The 26,923-nt window shown below is 37.1% G+C and overlaps 1 protein-coding gene across 3 annotated transcripts in view; it reads left to right on the top strand.

Annotated features, from left to right (window-relative positions):
- FOCAD (focadhesin) overlaps positions 1-26,923 on the top strand; it is a 283,295-nt gene that overhangs the window by 210,774 nt on the left and 45,598 nt on the right. For all 3 annotated transcript variants that reach the window (XM_081282574.1, XM_081282573.1, XM_081282575.1), the window contains 8 exons: positions 375-463; positions 4,853-4,897; positions 9,562-9,670; positions 12,319-12,435; positions 14,793-15,031; positions 18,138-18,227; positions 24,112-24,259; positions 26,144-26,263. In XM_081282574.1, coding sequence (XP_081138700.1) covers positions 375-463; positions 4,853-4,897; positions 9,562-9,670; positions 12,319-12,435; positions 14,793-15,031; positions 18,138-18,227; positions 24,112-24,259; positions 26,144-26,263 — 957 coding nt within the window. The remainder of the gene's footprint in view (positions 1-374; positions 464-4,852; positions 4,898-9,561; positions 9,671-12,318; positions 12,436-14,792; positions 15,032-18,137; positions 18,228-24,111; positions 24,260-26,143; positions 26,264-26,923) is intronic.

Genomic DNA, 26,923 nt, shown 5'->3' with positions numbered 1-26,923 from the left:
CTGCCATTTTTGTTGTAATACTAGGGCCCAGACCCCAATCTTGGTACAGTGTCAGCTAAAATGAACAATTGTTGGTGAAGGCAGATCATTCATGTGGGGGAACTTTTAAAATTGGACTCATAGAATCCAAATCTGTTTTAATAACTATCCCCAAATGAAGTACTTTGCACTACATTTGCCAGACAACTCTTCAGGTGAACATAGACACACCTGAGCTGTAGTATAACTATTTCTCTTACACATCCTCTTTCATAATCTAATTTCCTATCAGGAACACCTAACCGTGACTGGGAAAGGACCCATGTTTACAAAAGAACTTTAAAAATACCTCATCCATTGAATATGCATATGATTAATGCTGAGTTTATTTGCAGGGAAGAATTGGAGAGCTGGAGCTGCAATTAAAACATGGAAAAGAAGAAGCTGAGGAAGTGCGGTACAAAAAAACCACAGCCTGGCTCTGGTAAGGGGTGGCATTCTGCAGCTCCTCATTTGTCATGGGCGCAAGCTGTGAGGGGAATGGCAACCACTTTAAAGACTTTAATATTGGCAGCTTTACCTTCTGTATGAGCCTGAAGGGGACAAGGTTAGTGGATTTGATAGGTACATTTTCATCCCTTACCTAAATATAGCACAAGAGCTTTATTTGTCTTATACATACACATATAAAATACACACACACACACACACACAAACATGATAAGTACTGGCACAAACTTGTGTGTGTGTGTGTGTGTGTGTGTGTGTGTGTGTGTTGTCCCTTGTGTTCATGGGAAATTGGTTCCAGGATCTCCTGTGGATGCCAAAACCCGTGGATGCTGAAGTCCCTTCTATGAAACCGCATGGTGTTTGCCTATAACCTATGTGTATCCGCCCCCCCATACTTGAAATCATATCCATATTACTCCATATTACTTTTAGTATCTTATACAATATAAATTCTCTGTATATAGTTTTTATACTGTGTTGCTTAAGGAATAATGACCAGAAATAAAATCTTTACATGCTCAGTACAGATGCAGTTTTTTCCCTGAATATTTTTGACCTACAGTTGATTAGATCCATAGATGCAGAACCCATGGATTCAGAGAGTGGACCATACATAGTTATATAATTTTTTAAATGCAATGTGAAAATGGTTTGCTCTTCAACCCTCCACCTTGCCCTCTAGAACTTTTCCCTTTGTAAATGATTATTATAGGTGCTTTTGAAGAAAAATTTCTGTTTGTCTGACTTAATTTTTTGTTGTCCCACCTCACAGAGTCAAGAATTACTTCCCTCTCCTCTGTTTCCTCCTTCCCCAAGACAGTTTCATTATTAGAAACAACTTTCCTTTTTAGGCCTTCAATTTCTTTGGCACACACTCTCTGGGGACTTCTCACTATATTGTCTAGAAACGTGCAAATAAGTACTGGCACATTAAAAGCAATTTAAATTGTTGCATAGGTTAGGAAGAACACTTTGTCAGATTAATGTTGCTGCAGCCTGAATGTAAGTTAAGTGCCCAGAACCTGAATAGCTTTGTCTGCAGCCACAGGTTGCTGTGATCTAAATCTCTGCAAAAATTTATTTGTAGAAAAGCAGAATCTGTGTGTTTAATGAATTTGTTTTCTAAGTTACATTTTTTTTAGATTTATTTTAAAAAAACGGAGTATTCTGCTATTGGATTTAAGATTAGAGAGTAAGAATTTAGGGTTTTTTTGTTTCTTTTTTGCTATAATCTTTTGCATCTAGTTTTGATTTCATCTTCTGAAAGTGATAATTTGGGAGTTTTTTTCTGTACTCTCCAAAATGTTTATAGACTATGGATATAAGTTCCTGATGAAATCCAGGGGCTGCATTTATGTGAGAATAAGAGGGATAGATCCCCTGAAATTAAACAAAAATTTATAAACTTATAGTAACTAATAAGCTGTTTTGAATTGAGCTCTTTGGAAAACCTCACTAAATGGGAACACAGTCCCAAATTAAGATAAAGTCATATTTTTATTACTTCAAAAAGAATTTATTAGTATTTGTTGTGTATTGGGCATTATTCTGAGTACAGAGAAACAGCGATGGACCAAACCCAATCTTTGTTTGCCCAGGGCTTATAATTGACTGAGGAGAAATAGATATCCAACAGAATATGATAGCTTTTGATTAGTGGAAGAAAAATAAAATAGGATAAAATAAGTAGCGAGTAGGGCTGGAACGGGGTGGGGAAGAGTCCGGTGTTACTAGTTTCTCTAAGTTCAGGGAGAACCTCTTAGTAACATGGCCTTGGGATGAGACCTGAAAGAAGTGAGTGGGGGTGAGCCAGGCTGTTAGCTGGGGTAGAGCCTTCCAGAAAGGGAAACAAAAACTCTTGGACAAGGGAGGGCTTGTGTGACATGGCGAGAGCCAGGTGGGAGATAGAAGAACTTAGAGAAGATAGGTTTTAGATAAGATTATGAAGGGCCTTTGTAGACTTGAAGATGACTTTGTGAGATGGAGAAACACAGGAGGATTTGAACCAGAGGATGTGACTCATAATTCAGAGTGATCACTCGAGCTGCATTGGTGAAAATATATCCTGAAGGATGTGATTAGGAGTTCATTGCAATAATTCAGGCAAAAGATGGTAGAGTTTGGGACTAAGGTGTTAGCAATAGAAGTACTGAGAAGTAAATAAATCTTGAATCTATTTTGAGGACAGAGTCCATAGGTTTTAAAATAAGAATTTAAATGAAGGATGTGAGACAAAGATGGAATTCAAGAATCACTCTAAGATTTTGACTTTGACTAAGTAAAAGTATACAATTCCCATTTACTAAATAAGGGCAGACAATAGGAAAACAGGTCTGTGTAGGGAAGGAATCAGATTTTAGATTTGTTCAGCCTAGATGCCTAATAAGACCTCCAATTGGAGATACCTACTAGGTTATTGACTTTGATTCTAGAGTTCCATGGAGAGGTTAAGCATGGATATATAAATGTGGTATCATCAGCATATTTATGGCATTTAAACTCAGAATGCTAAAAGAGATCATACAGAAAGTGAGTAAAGTAAGACAATTTCAGAGGATTGAGTCCTGGAGCATATCAGCATTTGGGGCAGTGGATGGATGGGAAGGGTAATAATAATGCAGCAAGAAAACTCATGATCAGGGATACAGGAAAAGTATCAAGAGAGAGTAGAATCTTTAAAACCAAGGAAAGAGTGCTCTAAGAGAGGAGAGACCAATTGTGTCAAATGCTGAAGTTGGGATTAAGAATTGAATATTGTATCTGGCTTATTGAAAGTCATTGGTAACCATGACAGGAGCTGTCTTGTTGGTATCGGGGTTTAAAAGCCAGATTACAGAAGGGCCTATAGGGAGTGGAAGGAGAACTAGAAGCAAGTATAGTTAAGATTCTCCTAAAGACATTAGGGACAAATAAATGGAGCAATAATTGGAGGACTTTTTCTTCTCTTAAAAGAGGGTGGATACTACACTGTTTTCACTTGCCAAGGGGAGTAATATAAGTAGGGAAGGAAAAATTTGTGATACAGCCGAGAAGGGAGTAGGAAAGGAGCTCTGGTGCATAAGCAGAAGTATAGACAGGTCATCGTTTGTAAATATTCCACACAGACCAATCAGAGATTATGCTGAATGCACTGTGCTCCATTAGGAAGGCAAAAATTGAACAATATATTTTAGAGAAATTTACTGTCAAATTATTTTTTAAAATACAGGTTTATGGTCTATAAGAGCAGTTTGTAACTATCTGAAAACTTGGTTCTCAAGAATGACTCATTATTAGGGAGGGCTGAATAACTAAGATTTTTTTAAATGTCAAGTACATTTATGAATGTATGTATAATTTATACTTGAATATTAAAATTTTATATTTATGAAAAAGTTGGAGTTGGCAAAATTCAAAGTATATATTGAAAATCATCCTTTAAAATGTAAACTTGACAGTAAGTGGTTGTTTTTTACTTTGTCTCAAGGCTCCTATGTTAGAAAAAATATATATACATTCTGTGGATATTTTAACTGAGTATACTCACAAGTATAATTATTTTCTTTTGGTTTTGGTATGATTGTATAACCAAAGTTTAAAATTGTATGTTATATACACCTACAGTGACTATTCCTTGTGTACAATTTGGAAATAGTAAATCAATGCTTTGGTGAGCTCTTATTCATAAAAGATGTCATAATTTGGATCACAACAGAAATGCTTCAGACTAGGTGGCTTAAACTATGGAAATTGATTTGTTATGGTTCTGGAATCTGGGAATCAGATTAAGTAGCCAGTCTATCTAGTATGTGGTGAGGGTCCATGTTCTTGTTTTCAGATAGCCACTGTAAGGTTGTAACCTCACATGGCAGAAGAGCAGACAGGATGGAAGTAAGCTCTCTTATATCTGTTCTTATAATGAGGGCAATAATCCCATTCATGAGGGCTCCACCTGGCACCTAGTAACCTCTCAAAGGCCCCACCCCCCTAATGCCGTCACACCAGGGGTTAGGATTTCAACACATGAATTGGGAGGGGGGAGGCGACTCTGTGAAGAGACTTATATTGAGAACACCTGTATACCTACCATTCATGTTGCAAAGACACCATCACAGTGTGGCCTGTATATCCCTCTTCAATTATATTCACCTCCTTCCCTACATTCCCCATCTTTGTGACCTAAGGATAAGAATAAGAATAAGAAGATGAGGCTCTCTTTGAAGTAAAGCCCTTATAATATTTCTTTTCCCTTGCTCTAAAGTTCTACTTATACAGTTCTAAGAGCTGAAATCATTGTGGGAGGTTCTTATAAGTTGGTGAGTAAGAAAAAAGATTGAGCTCTTGCTCTAACATAAGCTCATGTCTATTTTCCATCTCGTTTCAGGGTCAGAGACATGTTGACTGATGAGATCACCAAGACAGCTGCAAAGTAAGATTCATTTACTTTCTCACCAAAAAAAATTTATGAACATTTTTTTTTTCCTGGAAGGTACATATAGTTTCTTCTGTTAGGTCATTTCATAGCCTTAAGAATTATAAAGTATTTTTTGCTTATTTATTTAAAAAAATCAGTCATTACCCTTTCTTATATTAATTCTTGCTATATATCTTTTTGTGCAAATTCAGAGGGGCTGCTACAAACAAGATTTTTACAGAAAGAGTCATGAGGTTGAGCCCTTGTTGTACACCAAAAAAAAAAAAAAAAATGCTATGTGCTTTATCTTAAATTTGAAGGTTTATAATTTAGTTCAAGGGGGGAAAATAACAAAGGAAGAAATTCTGGAGAATGTGAGTACGTGGGGTCTACACATAGATTACTAAATCTCAACCACAAAGCAGCAGACAGATCAAGGTGTCCCTTCCTTTCATTTCCTTGGTGTTAAGTGGTTCAGGATATCTTAAAATTGAGTTTTTAAATACTGAACACTAATGCAAAGTCCTAGTAAAAAGGCAATTTCAGTTATATCCTTATGGTTGTTTTAACAGTTGAGTGTTGCTGCCCAGGGGCTTTTTCATTTACCTTACATCAACTCTAAGAAAATTAGACCCTAATGAACTTGCTCAAACAGTCCCTTCAGCCTCCTTTGTTAACAAGCTGACGATTGTTTCTGGCAGTGAGTTCCATGTCAGTTACATTCACTTGTCCCTTCTACCATCCACTTTAGCTGCTGGATTTATTTGACTTCCTTTCTTCATCACCTTCAAATAGCATAGATGCACCTTTGACCTAGAGGATTTCGTGTGAACTCAAATTCCACATCGTATAGAAATACTTACTGTATAGTTTATCCTTATCCTATCTCAGAACCTTCTGTAGGTAAATAGGTTTTGCCTTAACAAAAAGTAAAAGCAAAATAAACAACAACAACAAAACACGGTCAATCTTAGAGAGATTTCTGCCAATAATATCTTAAGCAGGCATTTAACTGTGAAGTCTGATCTCAGCACAGGGTCACTACTCAGCTTTGTGTCTTCTGACAAAGGGAAAGAGAATTGTTCTCAATTCTGTGGGAGGCACTGGGGAATATCTGAACACATAACTGTTGACAAAACCAAAGCACAGAGAATCTTCCATAGGAACTCATTTGCCTCTGCTTTTCTACTTGGGTGAATTGCAGACACAGCCCAGAATGCCCAGTTGCATGTTGGATGGAAAGGGGTGCTGAGTTGTGGGTGGGACTTGCCTTGGCTCTTTACCTTTTACAGTTTGTTATGTTATACAATCTGCTTACATCCTGTTAAAAACTGCTCTGACATTTGCAAAAAGCATGAATGCTGAAGAAACCCAGTTTTCTATTAAAACCATAATTTTGCCTCTCTAGTAGCTTTTGCACTTCCCATACTAAAATTTTATTTCAACATGACTTTTATCTTCAGATTTGCAAAGCATCATTTCATGACTAATACCTAAGGAGAAGGCGTTTACATTCTCAGTGCTATGGAGTGAAAATAAGTCATGTTCTCATGGCATTACCACCACTACCTTTTTTGTGTATGTGTGTGTAGTACTAGGGATTGAACCTGAGGCCTTGCACATGCTAGGTAAGCTCTCTACCTCAGCTTGCATTACTACATTTTCATCGGAAATTTCAAAGTGTTTTTTAGACCGTATCCTATTAAGGCAATCCCAATAGTACTCTGCATGACAGCAAGTGAAGGTTCAGAGGCTGAAAAATTAGTGACAGAACAGGGGCAAAATCGCTGCCATGCTCTTCGATTCTTTCCATTGGCTTCCTCAACCAGGTGAAGACTTTACCACTACTCTCTGACGGCTCAGAGTTTGGTCCTTGGACCATGACTGCCATACGCTGTTCTGGACCAGACAAGGGCCTCTTTTGTTCAGAGTCATAAGTTCAATGCAGGAAATAAAACAGGAGTCATGGAATTAAACAGATTTTCTCATTTAAGAGCATTTTTCCAGCACCAGAGTTAGGGCTAAGGAACAATCAGAACCCAGAAAAGCCTGGTGATCGATGGAAATTTGTTTTCATTGTTATTAATTAAATAGATTTGAACCTGAAGACAAAAATCTCCAAATGATTGGGTCACTTTGGTGATATATAGTGTAATACTTTACTCCTAAGAAAGCATCATTGCAGCTCATCCTTCCTTGTGCTTTTTAATTAGGTTAATGGCATCAGTTTGTTCTAAAGGACAATTTAATTAAAATGTCAGCGGTGTTGCCTAGATAAATACTGTACTGATGCTGACATGTTATTATGCAAATTAGTCACTGCTGTTTGGTAGGAGATGGTGCTTTGAGTAACAAGGTGATGAGTTTTTGCTGAACCAGTTGTGGATTTTAATCTGGCCAGTTCTCCTTGAATTTGTTTCACTAAATATATCTTTAATGCCTTTTGTTCATAAGTCATTATCCTGGGCACATAGAGAATGCAAAGATGGTCAAGAGTTACACATGGTACCTCTGCAAAATGTATAGCGTGGCCTTCAGATACATTATATAGACTCTGGCATAGTTTTCACTATTTAAAGATTAATGTCCAAATAGGCATTCAGCCTGTAACTTAAGATCTAATTACCAGTGACTTTTACTCCTTTTTTCAACAATACATGCTCAGGTTTTCAAGGCTAATGAAACTTGAAATGATTTGGGGTACTGTTTTATAACTGAAGCTAAATTCTTTTTTCAGAATTTCAGGGTTAAAAAGATACTATCTTTTAATATTGGGTGATATCAGGTGACCATGTAAGGATCATCTGAAGGAGCATAAAACCTGGGGATTTAATTTTCAGATCATTGAGAATTAAAACTATTTTTTAATACAACCATAGGAATTCATGACCATCTTGTAGTGGGAAAGGCCTCAGGATATTCTTAGTTAAAACAACAAAATAATGCAGATTGAGTACCCTTTATGAAAAATGCTTGAAACCAGAAATTCAGATTTTGAAGGTTTTCAAACTTTGAAATATTTTCATAGAGTTTACCAGCTGGGCATCCCTAATCCCCAAATGCAAAATGTGAAATGCTCCCAAATCAAACTTTTTGAGCACCATCGCTCAACCTGTACAGAAATGAAAGATTTAGTTTTCTTTTTGTTAAACAATTTTTATGTTCTAATCTTGCCTTAGTTTGTGGTGTTTTATTATCAGCTATGTAAATGCTTAGTAAACCTAATCTAGGTTGGAGCTAGCTGTTAGACCTCAAGGCTTCCTTCCAATCTTCTTTCCTCTTACTCCAAATTTGAATGTTGCTGTCTTACTAACTTACAGCAAATTTCATAGAATAAGGATTAGAGGGGCAAACAAAATAAGCAGGTGTGAAGAGCAGACATTCACTGAGCTGAGCTACCCCAAGGTGGGAGGGAAAGAGGAAAGGAGGATGGATGAACAGATAAATGAAAGAACTTGAAGTAGCAAGTCCTGAATCCCAATTTTATCAAACAGAAGTAAAAATTCAAGAACACATATAAAATGACCTTTTAACACCTGCTGACCTGTTCAGCTGCATTTGTGGATTGGATCTGGAGGTAAGTACTAGGTTTGCAGGGGGAAAGGACTGGAAGTCCTCCTCATCCTACGTATCTATTCTAGTCCTGCACTGGAACAAGCAGGGAATGGCTCTTGAATGCGCACAATGGACTCAGGTTCTTATCTCAAGTCCAGGTTTGGGGGGACAGCCTCTTTATTTGTGGATATGCACAAGCATTAGCCTAACAACAGAACTCTTTGGATGGGTGCTCCGCTGCCTAAGTTCTTTTCTGCCTAAGTTCTTTTATGACAGATGTGTCAGACAACAGAATCTCATCAATGCCTCATTGAGTACTTTCTTCTATAGGATTGATTTAGGATTATAGAATAATAATAAATGTAGACTTTCAAATGCTGAGTATATATGAGAAATATTTAGTTTTCTTGATGTCAAATCCTGAAGTCAAAAATAAAATTTTTGTTGCTAGTATTAGAAAACTATCATTTGGATGAATAATAGAACAACTCTTAGTCAAAACAGGGTTTGGGGGTTTTTTTGTTTTTGGCATTTTATTTTACATCTCCAAATTGTATTGCAACTGGCTTTAGGGTTGCTGGCTTTGAAATATTAAAAGAAAGAGAGAATGATAATGACTGAGGAGAGATGCCTTGTGTCAAGTTGCAAGTAAAGTGTGCTGTCTGAAGTGGTTCAAGAGAAGCTGGTTCCACACACCAGTGCTTCAAAAAAGCCAGAGGCCATTCCATTCTGCTCCGCTTATTCACATAATTGTCCTTGGGTGTGTTTTCAGAACAAATCAATAAATTTAAATTGGCTGAGGATGACACAGAAGAAGATAGCTTGGGAAATGTCATGTCAAGCAACAGAATAAAATTTTAGCAAGGAAGATGTTAGATATGTGAGCTTGGATTTTTAAAGTTTCCAGATTTCATAATGACTCTATATTGACAAGTAAGAATTAAAAATCAGCAGTCCTATCAGGATAGAAGTTGTTAGCATCAGGGGACAAACAGAACTGCACTTACAAGGCTCTGTGCAGGAATGAAAGTGCTTTTGTTGCATCTGTCCTCCTATGATAGCTCTTTCTCTTCTCCTGATTAATGCCCCTAAGTGCTCTTTTGGAAATTTTTTCTCTTAAACAGGGAGAGCCCAGTGGTCAAAGGCAACGCACTGTTAGCCTTAAGCAGCCTTGCTGTCGTCCTATCCAAACATGAAGCCAGCCTCGCCTCAGACTCTGATGGGGTCCTGGAGGTGAGTTAGGGTGATTTAAACCAGGTGGGCTTGGATTGTGTCTCCCTGAGCTCGGTGTTAGGTGGCCTGGCCCTGGATTTGCAAGGCTAGATTCTGTGATTGCAGCACCAGGTTCCCCTACTTGATGAGCCTCTGCATTGTGAGCCCGACATCTTCCTGACTTCTGTTTGCTACTTTACTGTTGTTTTCTCCATCACAGTTAAGTGGTCATTTCCATTTGAAGGTGCCAATTTTATGCAACAGAGGTTGTCTTTTTGTGATTACATCAGTGGTAACCAATCTTAGGAGGTTAACTAGGCTTACTGAAAGTGAACAGTGCTGTCAAAATATGAAAAATAAGCAGTGTTTACAGAATGAATAAAACCGTACTTTGCATTTTAATTGTAGATGTCAATGATAAAGTGCCTATTCGTTTTTGTAAGATATTTATTTCTTAATTAAACGTGTGGCAAGTTGGCCAGTGTTCATTTCCCATGTACCTTCTCAGATAATTCATATCTGTCAAAATAAAAAGGCATGGATTTATTCTTATGTTAAGCTCTATTATCTGGTAGCTATCATTATCTGGAGATAGTGTAACTGATTGGGTCAAAGATATAGGCTTTGGGGTAGGTAATAAATCTTATTACTTGCACTTATTAGCTCTATGGCTTATTTGTAGTACTCTCTCCTTTCAAAGCTTGTTTCCATGTCTGTAAAATGGGGGTGTCAATACTTACCAGATAGTATTGCTGTAAGGATTAAATGAATTAATATATATAAAGCACAACTGCTGGTAGATACTAAGCTCTCAGTAATAACACCAGCATCTCATCATCAGTTCTTGCTGGGAAGGTTGATTCTTTATTCAATGTTACTCAGCTTCCTTTGTCCTGGAGGAATGTCTTATGAGCCATGTTTACTTGCTTTTTGTGGTTTTTTGGTTGCAAAGAAACCAACTCTGACTCATTTAAATAAAAAAGTAGGTAGAAGGATATGGAATCTGCAAGCCTGTGGAGTTGAAGTCTAAGCTTAAAAACTAGGTTTTGAGGGGAGCAGGAACCTAAGCAACTTCAGGAGTCAGGCATCAGGTACCGGTGAAGTATCTCAGCAGACCACTCTCACTTGGGTAGCTCAATTCCAGTCACTTATTGACCTTGTGTCAATCATGCACAATTCAGAGTCTCAGGGTCCTATGCTCACTGCTAGGGTAGGTTGGGAGGTAGCCTGATTGAGTATTGAACCAAGTATCAAATAATGGAGAACAGGGAATTCTCCAAAGGGAACTATTACTATTACTAAACAAGAGAATAGCTGCTGTGGATATTACATGTGGAGGAGAGAAAGAAGCTATGGGATTATTACATGAGTGACAAAAATGTTATTAGTTTGCATATGAATGTTTAACTTTAAATTCAATATTATTGTAATGATGAGAATGATGAAAAAAATCTGGAGTAATTATTTCATTTCTCTGAATACTATAGCAGAGACTACACACACTAAGTAGATCAACAATCTAAAAAGTTAATTCCCCTTTCTGTGCTTCTTCACATTGTGTTAATTATGCTTAACTGTGTAGTTAATTTGCTCCAATAACAACTGAAAAAGTTCAGAGTTCTAGTCTCTCTCATTCTTCTTTACTCACCCCTCTTCAGCCCAGCCTAAGGCTAAGGCTTTGCTTTTATTTTTGATGATTTTGTCTTTGGCTATTGCTCAATTCAAACTCAAGATCCCATTATTTCATTAAAGTTGAAAGTTTTAGACTTCATTCAAAAACTAAAGATATGAAGACGAAAGCCGTATTTGATTCAAGGAGTTGAATCCCAAGGAGATACTCAACACCTGGTTAACCTTTACCATTTGTATGACCTGAGTTTTACCATATACGTTGATGAATGCTTTTGACATCTGGGGTAATGAATGATTTTTTATAGCCAAGTTTTTTTTATAATGGAGGGAGTTTTGTTGATTTGTTTTTGCTTTCTCTTTCATCTCCTTTTCCAAACAGGAGACCATTTATATTTTCCTAATTTGCAATTGACTAGGTGAATGTTGTCAGAATTCTTGAAGGACAACTACATGGTAATAGTAAGCAGAAATGTTAGAGATGTTGATCAAACTTCTGTAGGTTGATTTCCTCTTTGTAAAATGACAAATCATAAAATAAAGAAATCTTGAATTGCTTTTTTGCACATCTCTCTCTTTAACCTCCACATTATTTTTATCATAATTCACTGAACATAGAGCTCCAAATGGCTTTGGATATGTTCTTTTTTTTTTAAAAAGGAAAGAATTTTTTTAATACCTTTATTCTATTTATTCATTTGTATGTGGTGCTGAGGATCGAACCCAGGGCCTCACATGTGCTAGGCAAGCACTCTACCACTGAGCTATCACCCCAGCCCCAGCTTTGGATATTTTCTATTTTGCAGCCCCTATCTCCCTTCTTTTGCTAAATCTTACATAGAAGATAAATCTTATTGCGGCATAGGTGAGGATGTGTGTTTGTTACATATTATTCACATAATGGCCTAAGCAGATGAAGTTTACTTTTTGATAATAGCACTTCATTATTTAACACAGAAGGTATTGTACTCTAGATCTCAAAATAATGTTTAAATTTATTTTTTTTCTTTCCCTTATCATTTTATGTTGTTCATCTACAGGTTCAACCTAATTTCCTTCCAATGAAAGAATGGGTTTCCATGGTGCTTGATACTCTCTTGGTCATTGTGGATAGCCATTACCAACCCAGAGGACAGCTTTTCTCCTGCTTTTATCATGTAAGTGTAAGAAATGGAAAAAAAAATGATTAGAAAAGCCAGGGGCTAACTATACTGACATCAGTTGGTCAGATGAAATCCATGCTGTAGTAGTTTAGTAATTCTTAGTTTTAGTTGTATTTTAGAATTACCTGTGGAAGTGTGTGTGTGTGTGTGTGTGTGTGTTTAAAGAAAAACTGATGTGTAGGTCCTACCTCTGATTTAGTTGCTCTGAATGAACTATGGGAATCAGCATTCTGAAAGCTCCGTAGGTTTTTTAAATTTATAGTTGGAATAAAAGCTACAGTCGTCAGAGAATAAACATTGACTGAAATATGGGGTCAATTTTTTTCATTTCAAGGCACATGTTCATGAGTAGTGCTCTTAATATCTTTGGACCTTTTTGTCCTTATTTATAAAATGAGAGGCTTGAATAAAATCACCTATAATAATTGTAGCTCTACCCCTAACTAATTTTGTGACTGTTGACTTGGCACTTAATCCCTATCATTCGTATTTTCTTTACTTGTAAACCAAAGGAAAAAAATAATTCATTCACGACTTTCTAAAAGATTGTGAGGATCAAGTTGTTTGTTTTGTAAAAATATTGTGAAAAGAGTGAGATACTCTGTAAATATAAAAATCATAAAAAAGCACCTGTTACCTAGTCAGTCTCAGTTTTCAAGCTTGTATCCTAAGATTTGAAGCAAAATGAAAACACACTTGTTTGTTTAATTTTTCCTTTATTGGTTGTGACATGCAGAATTATTGCGTCTGTGTAGAATTATTTTGGTTCTGCCCTATCAATATCCATTGCTTAGGGAATTACAGTGATCATGGGACAATCAGCTGAGTGGCAGAGGATTAGAGTTAATTTGAATAGAACTATAGCCTAGATCCTGAACTGTTGCTAAGATCATGAATTTAGCCTGAAATCCACTGCCTATGGTCTTCTCTGTACATTTCGTGTGCCTCTCTCTTCCTGCCCTTGGTATGTATTCATCTGGGGCTTAGGGTCTGATGCTAGATTTTTAACTGTTGTTGAGGACAAAAAATGTCTTGCCAGATAATGTAGAATTAAATGGGATGGTGGAGCTTGTTCAAAGAGGTAATTTCTTTATGTTAATTTGTTTAACTTGTTTAGAAGCAAATGGGGGGATTTTTGTAATAACTCTCTGGCTTGGATATTAACTAGAACAGGACATTTTATGAGATTTATAATAATTCTGCTTAGTTCTTGCAAACCAATAAGATAATCCCTTTTCTAGTCAGCTCAGGGTTCCTCTTACCTTTGTGATTTTTACATTATTTTACTTTTCAAAGCCCTCTTTCAAAATTCACTTCCTTTATTTCCTGTGTCCTAGCAGCTGAGTCATTTTGAGTAACATTGTCATTTTAAGAGTGCAGTAATAACTTACAGTATAACTTGGTGCATGTTTGATTTTTTTTATCCTTAAAGTATTAGAGCTTTGAGAACTAATAGGTGTAGAACTAAAAACACATTTTAACGTGCATTGACTGCAAGGGACAACACTGCCTTTATGGTATGTCTGCAAATTTAAAGCGGATAATAGTGAGGAGTGATAAAGGGGCTTCCCTTCCCACCTGAGACACATTTACAAATGCATGCACTGATGGCATTCTCTAACACCGCCTTCTTATAGAAGCCGTTCATAGTCAGCTGCCCTGACATTTTATTAGGGCTGTTACTCCTTTCTTTCCCATAATTACATATAAGAAGGAGCATATAGAGCTCTCCATTTCATTTTGAATGCTGGTTATTGCTTTGTAACCAGAGGCTTTTAGGATTTCAACTTCCTTTTTAATTAAAAGGAATTAACCCCCTGTAGGAAATAATCCATCTACTGGGAAGTGTTCCCACTAAAAATTTTGGGAGATGTGCCAATAGATCCTTGTGCTAAACTCACAACATTTCTTCATACTAAACTTAAAGTCCTCCCCACCCACTTTCTTTTTCTTTCTTTCTTTGAAAACTCCCAGCTTTCTGGACTTTTATAACCGGGTCAGATAGCTTCACTTTAGATTTTTCAATAGGTATATTATGTGAGCTTTTAAAAACACCAAAATTATTTCAGTTCTTCTAGTGAGAGAATTCACAGTTTCTAAACATAAGATACTTATAATTTCATTTTTCAAACTTAAAAGACGTTATTAGTTAACTGATTAGGAGGAAATTCTTTCATGGAGTGAAAAGAATCTATAGCAAACATATGCAGATTTATTTTTGTTTGTTTTTGGTCTGCAGGGGCAGATCTATGAGAAGCTGGTATTGTTGAGCCTCCCTTTGTGATAGGTATGCTTCCTTCGTGTTTTAAACAAAAGGCTAACCCCTTTTTTCTCTCTCTGGCATGTCCTAGAAATCCTATTCTGGTGAAAACACAGCTAGTGCCATTGCCCGTTCTGCTGCCGCCACGGCTTTGTCTCTCCTTGTGCCAGTTTTCATTATCTCTTGCAAAGAGAAGGTTGAGGAAATCCTGAACATGCTGACTGCCAGGTTACCTGGGAAACCAAGTGCTGATGAATCTCAAGCCGTGCAAATCCAGATGGGCCTTGCTTTGGGGATGTTTCTCTCTCGCTTGTGCGAGGAGAAACTCAGGTATGGTATATTAAAATATTCCTATTTTTTCCCTTTACGATTTAGGTGGAGGACTTTGCATACACATACCTAAACACTAGATCTAAGCAATATGTGGCTGCTAAACTTGTTGAGATGTGCAACTTGATTCTTTATTCTTCTTTATGGGTGATTTCTTTCTAAAATACCATCATGTATATACTAATGCCTTATAAGGGTTTCTATTCAAGTGATTGGTTGCTTGGATGTCATTTCATGCTTAAAACAAGCTCTGAGTACATCCGTAGAAGAAATATGAGTGAAAGTCTAATCTTATGGTGCTGTAAGTAGAGAAAACTTCTTCTTTTTTAATATTACTGTAAAATGAGTGGAAAGGATTGGCGTATCCCTTGTGCCTGAGACATATTGGGAATCGCTGAATCACCTGAGAACTCCATGTACCCGGCTTTAACCATAGCTTTCATCCCATGCCCTGGCTACATTTTAATAATCCTTAAAGAGTCTTAATCTGTGCATATTATACTGTGTGCTTTATTCAGCTTGATTGTTCATTTTTGGACTGCTAGCTTTACCTTTGAATGGAGCTAATGGAATAGCAAAAACCCTGGTGGAAAATTCCGCTAACTGGGAAAGTTTTCTTGCCCATTAATCTGCTTTAATTTTTTTGTTCATACTGTTTATTCTTTACTACAACAAACCTTAGAATTTTATATATTTGGCTTGATTGCAGTTTGAAACTAATGGTTACATTTGTAGTTGACATTATTTTGCATAAACATTAATATGCGGAACTTTTATGATAATTGCTGTTGTTCAGGGGAAGCAGTAGATTTTAGATGTTCATTTTCAACTCTAAAAATATCTGTCAGGTGATGGGGGTGACTGAGTGAGTTTCTGCCAACCCAAAGAAAACATACACAGAATATTCATTTTGTTCTCTGGCTTTAATACATAAATGCCAGGAGGCTGAAGCAGGAGGATCACAAGTTCAAGACCAGCCTCAGGGATAGGGATGTATCTCAGTGGTAGAACACCTCTGGATTTAATCCCTAGTTACTTGCCCCCTATAAAAAGGGGGCCTGGTTCTAGATACAAACAACCACAATAGCAAACACCCCTTGTGTGCATCTTGTATGTGCGGTAGAACAAGAAGTATTTCTAAACACCTGCAGTCTGAAAGGGAATTTTCCCCCTTTGCTACTAGGCTACAAATGGCATTCTCTTCACCATTTGTGTTCCAGCTCCTTCCTGGGTATCTTTTAAGTATTGTGTTTTACAACTAAAAATGAGCTGTGTCAGTTAACACAAGGCAACTTATTTTATCCTGTCCTGTCTCTTCATTAACTTAGGGTGAAATGCTGCTGGTTTTAAGGGCCATCAAGTTTGCATTAATCATGCTATCTGAAAACCCTGCGGTGATTTCTCCACCACCCATGCCCATGGTTCCTAGATTTCCTTCCACTGCTGTCTATCTTACTTGAATTTTTGCATGCAGAAAATGCTCAGCTTTGCATAGCTGAGCACCCCCAGAATGATGGCAGATTGTAACATTGCCTACTCTTCCTGTGTTGATAGCATCCTCCTCTTCGTGGGCCTGTGTATTAGCATTGCAGTCACTATGTATTCATGTCTCCCACCTTTCTAACTTTTTGGAGCAGAGGAATCTGAAATATTTGCTTTTATGTATTAACAGATGTTCATTAGGTAACTACAGAGTCACCTGATAATAATATTTTTGAAGAAAGTTGCCTTTTTTAAAATTAAAAAGGTAAATGATTTGAGAAAGATTGACTCTGAATTCAGTCAATAACACCAAATAAGTGGCTCCAAATGATCCCTTAATGGGAAAAGGATTAGGACCATATATGGGTTTTTAAAAAGGGAAAAATCATTCTGTAGAAGAAAACTATGACAATCATTGTTTTTTTTTTAAAGGTTTATGAGAAAACTTCCTAAATTTAAAATCCAATCTAGGATTTATTCAGAGAAGTATATTATTTCAGGCTTCTTCCTTCTGACATAACCCCCAGAGGATACAAATATGATCTCGTTAGCATTTGTTTAGGATATTTAAGAAAATTTTACTCTAGAGAACAACTTCAATAGGGCTTATTTAATCAAAAGCAATTAACTCTGTGTGGGGCTGTGTGTGGGCATGTTTCTCTCCCTTCACAAAATGTCATCCTTCACCTTGGGCACCAGTGCTGTAGTCTTGGTTTAAGACCCTGTTGTTTAAGGTACTCTCTGGCTGGTTGGCATTCCTGGGGCTGGATTCCACCTCATATGATCTGAGACGGTAGCATGAGAGCTGAGATGTAGGGACCTCTGGATAATGAAGTGTCGGTGATGACCACAGCTCTACCTGGAAAAGCTGCCATAGAGCTACCTTTTAAATTTTTACTATACCAGTCTTATTTCTCACCAAGACAATTAAAAGAACACATATCACTTATTGTATAAAAGCAGAAAAATGTAGGGCTAGAAGTTTTTTCCTGTTTAAAATATATGTAAACAAAGGAATAGCACTGCCAACCTACAAAATTGAAACGTGAAATCAGGAATGTCAGTCTTTGCAAGAAAGAGGTTTGGAATGATTGATGACCATTTCAGCTTAAAAAATTATTAAATATTCTGCAGAAAATCATTTTTACCTTCTTAGCAATATTTGGAATTTTGACTTTGGTTCTTCTTATTTGGTGATTTTAATTGTGAATATGCTGAGAAAAATTAAAAGTAGGAGTTTGGGGGTTTACTGGTTCATTATACTGTCTAGTATATAGTAGTTATACTGCATAGAAACCTAATTATTAAATAATCTCTGGCTCAGTTTCTCTATCTACAAAATGAGCATGTGTGAATCACCAATATTATTGTCACTCACTTTCAATTTTTTAAAATTATTTGTGGGTTTTTTTTTAGCAAAGATGCTGGGGATCAAACCTGTGGCTTCATGTATGCTGGGCAAGTGGTCTACCACTGACCTGCATCCCCAGCTCATTTATTATTTTTGTTCTTAAAGAAATGCTGGCATTTCCAATAGAAAAATGAGAACAAATATTTTATATTAAGTATTTTGACCAGTCAAATGATTATTAGTAATTCACTTTTTCCCTTGGTCATTATCCAGTGATATATCTGGCCAACAGATGAACCTTCTTCTGATGAAGTCCTTGGATGCCCTGGAGAACTGCTGCTTTGACACTAGTCTTGAATATAAGTATGTAGTTTCCATTTTCTCTCTAATAAGTACTTAAAGACTGGATCCTAGTCTGCTGTAAATCTTGCATGCTGTGGAGAAATAGTTGCAGGATTTGATCTTGAATTTCTTTGTAGAGAATTTTCAGTAATAATGCTACTTTTAAAACCCTGTGATTAGAGCTTACTTGTTTTGAAAACCATGTTTCTGCAATAGTTTACTTGAATACAATGCAACAAATATCATTTCATGGCTTAGTCTTTGTGTTGCTAATACCTTGGGTTTGTCTTTTATTTATAATATGAGGCATGTATCTGAGGACTTGAATGCATGACTTAACCTTTTAAAAGATCTGTTGAAGTCATTTGAATTTGATTGGGCTTGAGAACCTTTCAATGGTGATTTATATTTCTCTGTGTAACCTATTGGCTGAGGAATTAAAATGGAAACACACTTTCTTATTCTCAACCTGCTTTACCTATCCTTTGCAGACCTCATGCTTTTTCAAGATTTTGCCTATTAAACTAAATATCTTAAAATCTAAGACATATTTTTCATTCCAGTATTAAAAGATAACCAAAAAAATCAGAAAAGGTTATTTTAAAGCAGTATTAAGCTTCCTCATTTAATGTTTCAACTGACTTGTATGGATGAATAAATACATGGTTCCAATTAGGCTTTTGGAAATATTAGTGCCATCGAGGACCCACATCTTACCTTCTTTGGACTTTAGGCTTGAATTCTCTGGAGCTCCTTTTTTCTAGAAGATACAATAGAGGATAAGCACCAATCTCTAGTTTATTAGCTCATTTAACTTTTGTGATTATGGTCACTGTTCAAATGTGAATTAAATCAGTGTTGACATTTCTGCCCTTCAGCAACTTATGACCTAAAGCTACATTCATTTGATCTAGAGCCTGTTAGATTCAGACTAACAAAGGAATAAATGAAATGGTGAAGGAGGTGCAGGTATAAAAGATTTCCTCATGAGTAAATAAAGTCAAATGTCCACTTAGGGGGTGATAGTTATAAAATCTTCACCATGTGCAGGTTAAGACTGTTAATGACACTCACCCAGTTTATCAAGAAACACTTTAGGGATCACATGGCGTCTTAAGATATTTCAATATGAGAAAAGAGAGTTTGATGGCATGTTTGAAATCTGTTGAATATAGAAAATGATTAATGGGAGTTATATGGACATTTAGTTGCTATTTGGACCCAATGATGAGTTGAGATTGTTTAGCCTAATGCATGCATTGGTGTTGTTGCTTCTTAGAACTAAGGAATAAGATATTTTTATGTTTTTATTTCTCTTCCTCCTGACCCCCTCTCCAAAGATGTTCATCATAGCTGTAGTTCAGGATATTAAGAATTGGGAAAAAGTTGTAATTAAGATTCTGTACATTTTCAGCCAGTTGAAAAAATCTCAGGAATGGCTTTCATGTTTTATGCCTATTTGTTTTCAAGAAAGTTCTTTGAATGTAAGGAGAACAGTGGGATAGTGGACTTATCCACATTTTAAGTATTTATGCACTTAAAAACTTCACTTGTCTAAGCATATTTAACTTTAAACTTTATTTTTATTATTAATGAAATTCTTGTTTCTTTATTCTTTTTTCTTGATTCTTACATTCTTAATGAACAACTGAATTGGGGAGGGGGAGGAAGGATGGGCCTAGACAAGAGAATAGTACTGCTCAGGGAAGCAGAATAGAAAAATTTCCTACCTGTTTAGTGAAAACTTCCTTGTCTATCAAAGCCAATTAGAGACTCAGGGATGCAAGAAGACTTTCCTCTATCCTTTCAAACTCCTGCTATTCCTGTAGTTGATGATGTTTAGCATTTCCTCATCCCTGATGCTTTGTGGATGTCAGTCCTACGTGTAGTTCTGTTTTTGGTTTCAGCTTCAGCTGATACTTACTGAGCAGTAAGTACATGCTGAACTAGGCATTTCCATATCTGTTTTTCATGTAGTTAAGTCCTTATCACCACCTAAATATGGTGTTAAAGCAAGATTATCATCACTTTGGTTTATGGATAAAGAAAATTAACCTCTCAGGAGAGACTTTTTTCAAGGTCATAGCTTAATATGTGGCACAACTAAAAGAAACACTTAGGTCATCTCTCTTCCAATCCTTTTTTTCTCCTGCATAGTATAGTGTGGAGAACACATTTCAGTAGAAAGCAATTTGACATTTGACAGTATGTTGTTTTGCTTACTTTTTTCTGACATGCAATTGTTGTCTATCATTAACTAAAAGTTATTTTCTCTGCTTTTTAACCAGGCTCAGGCTTGAATACCATCTAGCTAGTGGTGTAAAGTACTGTCTCTCTAATGAGATTGTAGGAGTCTAGAGCAGTCCTTCCTCCAGTGAAATAGTGGAAACATTACTGGGAGGTGGTTAATAGATCTGGGAGTGCGCTACCTCAAGTGGTAGAATTCACCCAGAGCAAATTCGCCACGCTTCTCTGATTTAATGGATAAATTCCTGCTGAGAGCTGAGCACCCGGTCTGGCTCTCCTTTGTGGTCCTAGCACTAACCTTCTGCTGCCATCTAGTGGTGGCTCATTGGGTCATTGCAGTCCTTACAGCCCTGTTGTGCTGTCCTTCCAAGACAGGAGCTTTGGTTAATTACTATTGAGCTTTTACAAATACAATCACATTTGTATAGCACTTTGTAAAGGGCAAAGCACTATACAAATGTTAACTGTTATTAGAACTAATTATGAGATGGCCTTGTACTTAATCTGCAGGATTGTCAACAATAAACTAGGGAATTAACAATTCATCTCTGGTCAGTTTAGCAAAATATATCATGACATCTCAGTTGATATAACAACATGTATCAGAATTTCATTGCTTTTCAAGACTTCTTTTTCTGGTGATAATTTAATGTACTCTGATAAAAGATTAAAACAAATGATGACAATAGAATATGGAATTTTAAAGCTTAAATTCTGTCATTCGTTACCATTCTTATTGTTACTAATTCCAAATACTTAATTTTATTTGTATCCAGTATTATACTTTACTGGTCTGAGACACCAACAAACATCCACACCCCCCCCCCCCATGGACAGTAAGATGGGTAAGATTCCTCTGCCCAAGTTATTCTTGATTTAGAGCTGACAGGCATATTAAAAAGAGCCTATAGTGAACAAATGTGTGACAGTGGTGAACTAATCACATAGTTGTTGTCTATCATTAACTAAAAGTTATTTTTTAGGAAAATATTTATGACTTAGGACAAAAGTGAGCCCATTAACATATAGGAGATTTAGAAATTAGAAGGACTAAAGTTTTAGGAATACCTTCTAGGTGCATACTGGAAAATGTAGACAAACTATTTAGAAGGTCACCTCATACATACAATCTAACATTTATATTGGTGCATATATACATACACATACATATGTATATGCACATATACCCCCCACACACAGAGTTAGGTTGTATATTCAGCAGTTAATTAACTGATGTTGTCACCATGAATAGAATCATAACCTTGCCTAAGAATAAGAGTAATTATGGTAATAATTTTTAGGTAAATGTGTACTAGGAACTTAGATCTCCTTTTCTAAGCCTTTGTACCTGTATATCTTGGGATGCTAAGGGAGGAACTTCAGTCCAGGGCATAGAGATTCTTGTGTACCCAGGATAGCTTGAAAAGCAGAACCTAGACACCTATTTATTTAGAAAGATAAGCACCAATTCTTACTTGAGTGAACTTTGAGAAAAATTCTTTCTAAACATAAACCCAGCAGCTGTCTTTCTTAATTTAAATTAGTATGGCCGCTAATAGGATTCATATTTTTTATATTTTGTTGATTAAATCTTAGATGATTTGTTCAGCTAGTTTTACCACTCATAACTTTTGCCTACTACCAAACATTGACTTCAGGTCTTCTGTTTTCTTTTTTCATTTTAATTTTTTCCTACTATGGATCTTTTCATCACCCTAGACTCTTAAAATTCTTTATTTGGTTAGTTTTTCAGCTTTCTGTTAATATTGGTCGAATGCCATAGGTACTCTAGTGAGGAAAAGCAGGAGGTAAGTTTCCCACCCTCGTGGAGTTTGCAGGCTAGGGAAGAGAGAGAAATCAAACAGTGTTCCAAATTACCCACACCAGAACTTACAATTAAAATTGTAGAAAGTGAATTAGTACAGGGTGCTGTGGGGGAGTATTAAAGAGATTCCCTGCTGGGCCAGAGAAAGTGTCCCTGAGGAAGTAATATTTGAAATCTTAAGCATAAGTAGCAATTACATAGTCAAAAGTGAGAGCAAAAGTCAAATTTGTCAAAGTATTAATGAGATTGTGTCTAATTATATCTTTGATCTAATTCTGTCAAGTTTTTATACGCATCAATATAGAAAGATGGCTGAAACACTTCCCAGTAGATTCTAAATTAAAACAAAGGCTTTAAATTCATACCAATCAAGACTAGCTTTTCCTCCTTTGGAAATATGATTTGTCTCCAAAGCATGCAGTGTTCAGATGTTAGATGTTGATTTAACTGGTTGGAATTGCATTATGCTAGTTGAGCTTGTTAAGTTCGTGTAAGCTGTAGCAGCAGTTCTGCCTGAGGAATGATGGATCATTACTTCAGTAGCTTCTTTACAAAGGATTTTATAATGCCAAATTGTTTTGCAACAGAAACTAGAAAAACATGCTGAAGATATATTGCCTTCTTATAAGCATCCTATCATGGCATCATGCAGGGCATGGACAGGGGCAGATGGATCAGAAGGCTGGGAACCTCAATTCCCCCATTCTGGTCATGCTCTACTGGGAACTCTGTTCAGTCTTGAACAAATCTTGAAACCTGTCCATTTTTCTGGGTTTCTACTATCATATTTGGATGTTCTGTTCACACAGAGGTGTTGGGACATGTAACTAACATGCTCATAAAACAATGAGGTTCTGGACATCAGCCAAGAATATGGGTGCCATTTAAGAGAAAAATGACATAACATAAGGGCACTGAAATACGTTATTGGAGAAATGCCCTGGAATGCCTTAAGCTGCACATAGCATGATGAGAGGTGAGCCAAACCAGAGCCAGGGCAATTTCTGGAAGACTCAGTATTTTCTCCATTGAAAAAGTAGCAATGATGACAAAACTTTTTTTTAAAAGGGGGAAAAAAATCACCACAATCTGCATTATCTTACCATGCTAACTTGAAGTTTTCTGAGAGAACAATTCTTCTCTTTAAATGGTATGTATTCTTCCAGAAGGAATGGGGCACAATGCCCCAGATTCCAATTGAATTGTCACATGGGTAACTTTTGACAAGCCTGTCATTTGTCCATTTTCTCTTCTGACCCAGTGGTACTCTGAGAGATCAGAGGGGAGAGAAGGATTAATGTCATTGTGTACAGATGAATACACAGTTTCTTTAAGAAAGAAATTCCTCTTGTTGAAGTTGACTGGGAAACATGAATCACTTAGCCGTACCTCATAATCATGCCTTGCATTTATCTCCCCTGTTATTGGTCTGATGTCCATGGCTCAGATCTTGAAATTTAGCCTTTCTCTCTGAGTGCAGATGGTCACAGTGTACTCAATACAAGCAGGTGGAGGAAGAGTACAGCATTTCTGTAAGGGCAGAAATAGAGCTGTTTTACACCTTTTACTCTCTTCATTGAACTTAAGTCAAAATTTTCATGCTTTTGTCCAGTGAGTACATAGTACTAGCAAGGACCATGAATACCTGTTTTGACATCAAGTTTTCCTGTTGGGGGGAGAGGTGGGTGTACCTGTCTTGAGTCATGGGGTGCACTTACATCTGAGGCAGATTTAGAATCCTCAGATCTTGCTCAGGTTTCACAGCCCATGGTAAGTAAGAGCAGTTATATAGATTCCTTGTGACGTTAATGCCTCATCTTTTTTGGCACCCAGCACTGGCTGCATATTGGGAGTTGGACTTGTTCTGTCCCTCATGAGCCACAGCAGCCAAACGGAGTCCCGAGTTCATGTGGCGGCATCACTTCGGAAGCTGTCCACGTACCTAGATGATAGTGGGAGCCAGAGCCGAACATTTCAGGAGGTAAGAGAAGAAGGTAACAGTTTTCTTCCCTTTGCTGTCTTTTGTTTTCTTGTTGCTGCTTATTTTCTACTTCTTATATTTGGGTAACCCTGTAAATTAAATTCTTTCTCAATTTCAACTGAGATTAGGAGAAAATCTGAGTGGCAAGCAGCCTATATTAGATCATGAGGTTTTCAAATTGTGCGGCTGTATAAATCAACTTAGACTTAAATATGGCATATGAGATAAGAGCCTTCAGTGAATACAAACCCTAAGTCAGCATCACCAGCAGGCACTTCCTAAGAAGAGCTGCAATTTCTGGAAGAAGGTTAAATGGAGATTTTTAGAATTGTGCTCAAGTCAAATGTAACTTTATAAAAGAGTCAGGAATAAGCTTAAGAAACTGTAGATGGAAAGGCATTTGATTTTTTTTTAAATGCCCACTAGCATGAAAAATTGAGGAAATTCCCTTTACCACACTTAATGGAAAAGTTTTTCTGTCATGGTACAAAAATATGCAGAATTGGAGTTGGTGTGACACAGTCCCCATGTGTTAACCACGGTTGGATGAATTGTCAAGGCATGTGGCATGCCAGTCAGCTGTGCCCAGGTGAAGCTGAACTGCCTCTGCTCTGGGAGGAGCAGGGGATGACCTCAAGGCCGGGCCAGATTCTCCCCCTCATTAGAGCAGATTCTGATTTGCCCTGGCCTGCCCACGAGCTATTGATGAGCACATAATGGCTGCTGTGTTTCCCGCTCCCTCTTCTGCTTTCAGCAATGGGACTTGTTGAATTGGTGAATTTCTTTGGGGCACAGAGGGTTGAAGTTTTGTTCTAAGACATGCACTACATTTCCATTTTTAAAGCAGGGTAGAGCGTGACTTAAAAGTACCTATTTTTTTCAAGCCAAAGGAGAAAATCTGGTGACTGAGGAACGATTTGATTAATAAATGAAAGCAAGATTTTTATAACTGATGCATCTGTCTGCCTTGATGTTTTGATTTATAAGGCCTTAAGCAAGCCAGGTTTTTTTCTTCCCTCTGATGTTTTATTATCCAATTTCTGCCTTGGGAACTGCTTATATTTTTCATGCATCAATCAGTGCTAGGAGTTGAATTTTCCACTTTATCTTAACAGCATTCTTATAAGGAAGGCTTTTATTATGAAAATATGAGGTAGCAGGGAGGGGGTGAATAACCTTGACTTGCAGAAATTGAGACTCAGATTGAGTGACTTGCTCAAAGTTACTCAACTAGTAAATGGTCAATTTGGACACATGCCTGAGTACTGTCTCCATTCCCAACATTCTTTTCTATTTATCTATTTCTATGCACTTGTTTATTCATACATTGTTTCCTTAATATGTTTTTGTACCAGGATGATGAAGTAGGTAGTATTGTCCCTATTTTACACAGTTTATATTACTCCTAAACCCATGTTCCTGTTCCAGTCATGCCCCATTACTTCTCCTAGGGAATCTTAATGGAGCTTCTCTTCTCCAAGCTGCCTCTGCTGTTGGCCTTGGATGGAGCACCTGGCAATTAGTGGCCTTCGCTGCTGGTGAACATCGGTCTCCCTCTTCTATTGATAGGTTCTGTGTCCTGGCAAGGAACCTTTTCGACTTAGAGACTAAAGACCTGGGTGGAAATCCTACTTCTGTCTGCTAGCTATTTGACCCTCAAAGCCCTTATTCAAAAAGTAGGAATCGTGACTGCCATCGTGACATTGTTGTGAAACATACTAATAGAAGTTTAGGCAGCAAAACAATGCCCAGGCTGTGGGGAATGTTTTTGAATTCAATGCTTTTTCTGAGGAGAAGTTTAACAAGAGTATCTGTGTCAACTGAGCTGTGTTCTTTGTGATGTTTCTTGTGATGAAACATTTTTCTTCTGTATTTTCCTCTCAGGTGCTTGCCTACACCCTAAGCTGTGTGTGCACATCAGCATTCAGTGCCGGTATCATTGAAGCCACAGAGGCTGAAGATACTATGAATAAGCTTCGGCTGTTAGTGGAAAACAACCAGCAGGTTGGAATGTCCGCCCTGATTATTGCTTTTCATGGGTCTCATGCTGCTGCCTGGACCTGCTAGTAACTGACTCTGAGCTAGACCAGAAGGGGAGACTTCCTGTCTAGCACTGAAGAGCTTCTAACTATTCTATTCTCTCACCACTGTAGACAATAGTCACACATGTTTTTTTCTCTCCTTATCCCCTGACTCCCTTTCTGGATGTATTTTTCTTTGCTTCAGAAAGTTTTGATAGGCTTTTTTCTTTCTCCAGTCATTGCTGTATATTTTGTAATCTTAACATATGTGGCTAGGGAATTTAAGGGTCAGGGAAGGCTAGCTGAAAACATTTGGAAAGGCAGGAATACATTCAGAATTCTGGATCAAATCAAACTTCAGCAAATCGGGAGTAGAAAATCTCTGCTCATGACTGAATATGTACAGAAAGATTTAAGGACATATAAATTAAATAGCCTTAAGATGATTCCTCTAAAATATTATTCAGTCTTAAAAAGGAAGTTCTGATAAACCAATCATGAGAAAAATACTACATGGTTCATGTTTATTTGAGGTGCTTAGAATAGTCAGAGACAGGAAGAAGAATGATGAGCTAGGTGTGATGGCACACACTTATAATCCCAGTGGCTCAAGAGGCTGAGGCAAAAGGATTGCAAGTTCAAA

The sequence above is a fragment of the Spermophilus citellus genome, assembly GCF_964194105.1.
Source record: "Spermophilus citellus genome assembly, chromosome: 2".
NCBI lineage: Eukaryota > Metazoa > Chordata > Mammalia > Rodentia > Sciuridae > Spermophilus > Spermophilus citellus.
Note: the sequence above shows the minus strand (reverse complement) of the source record. Positions and strands in the feature narration are given on the sequence as shown.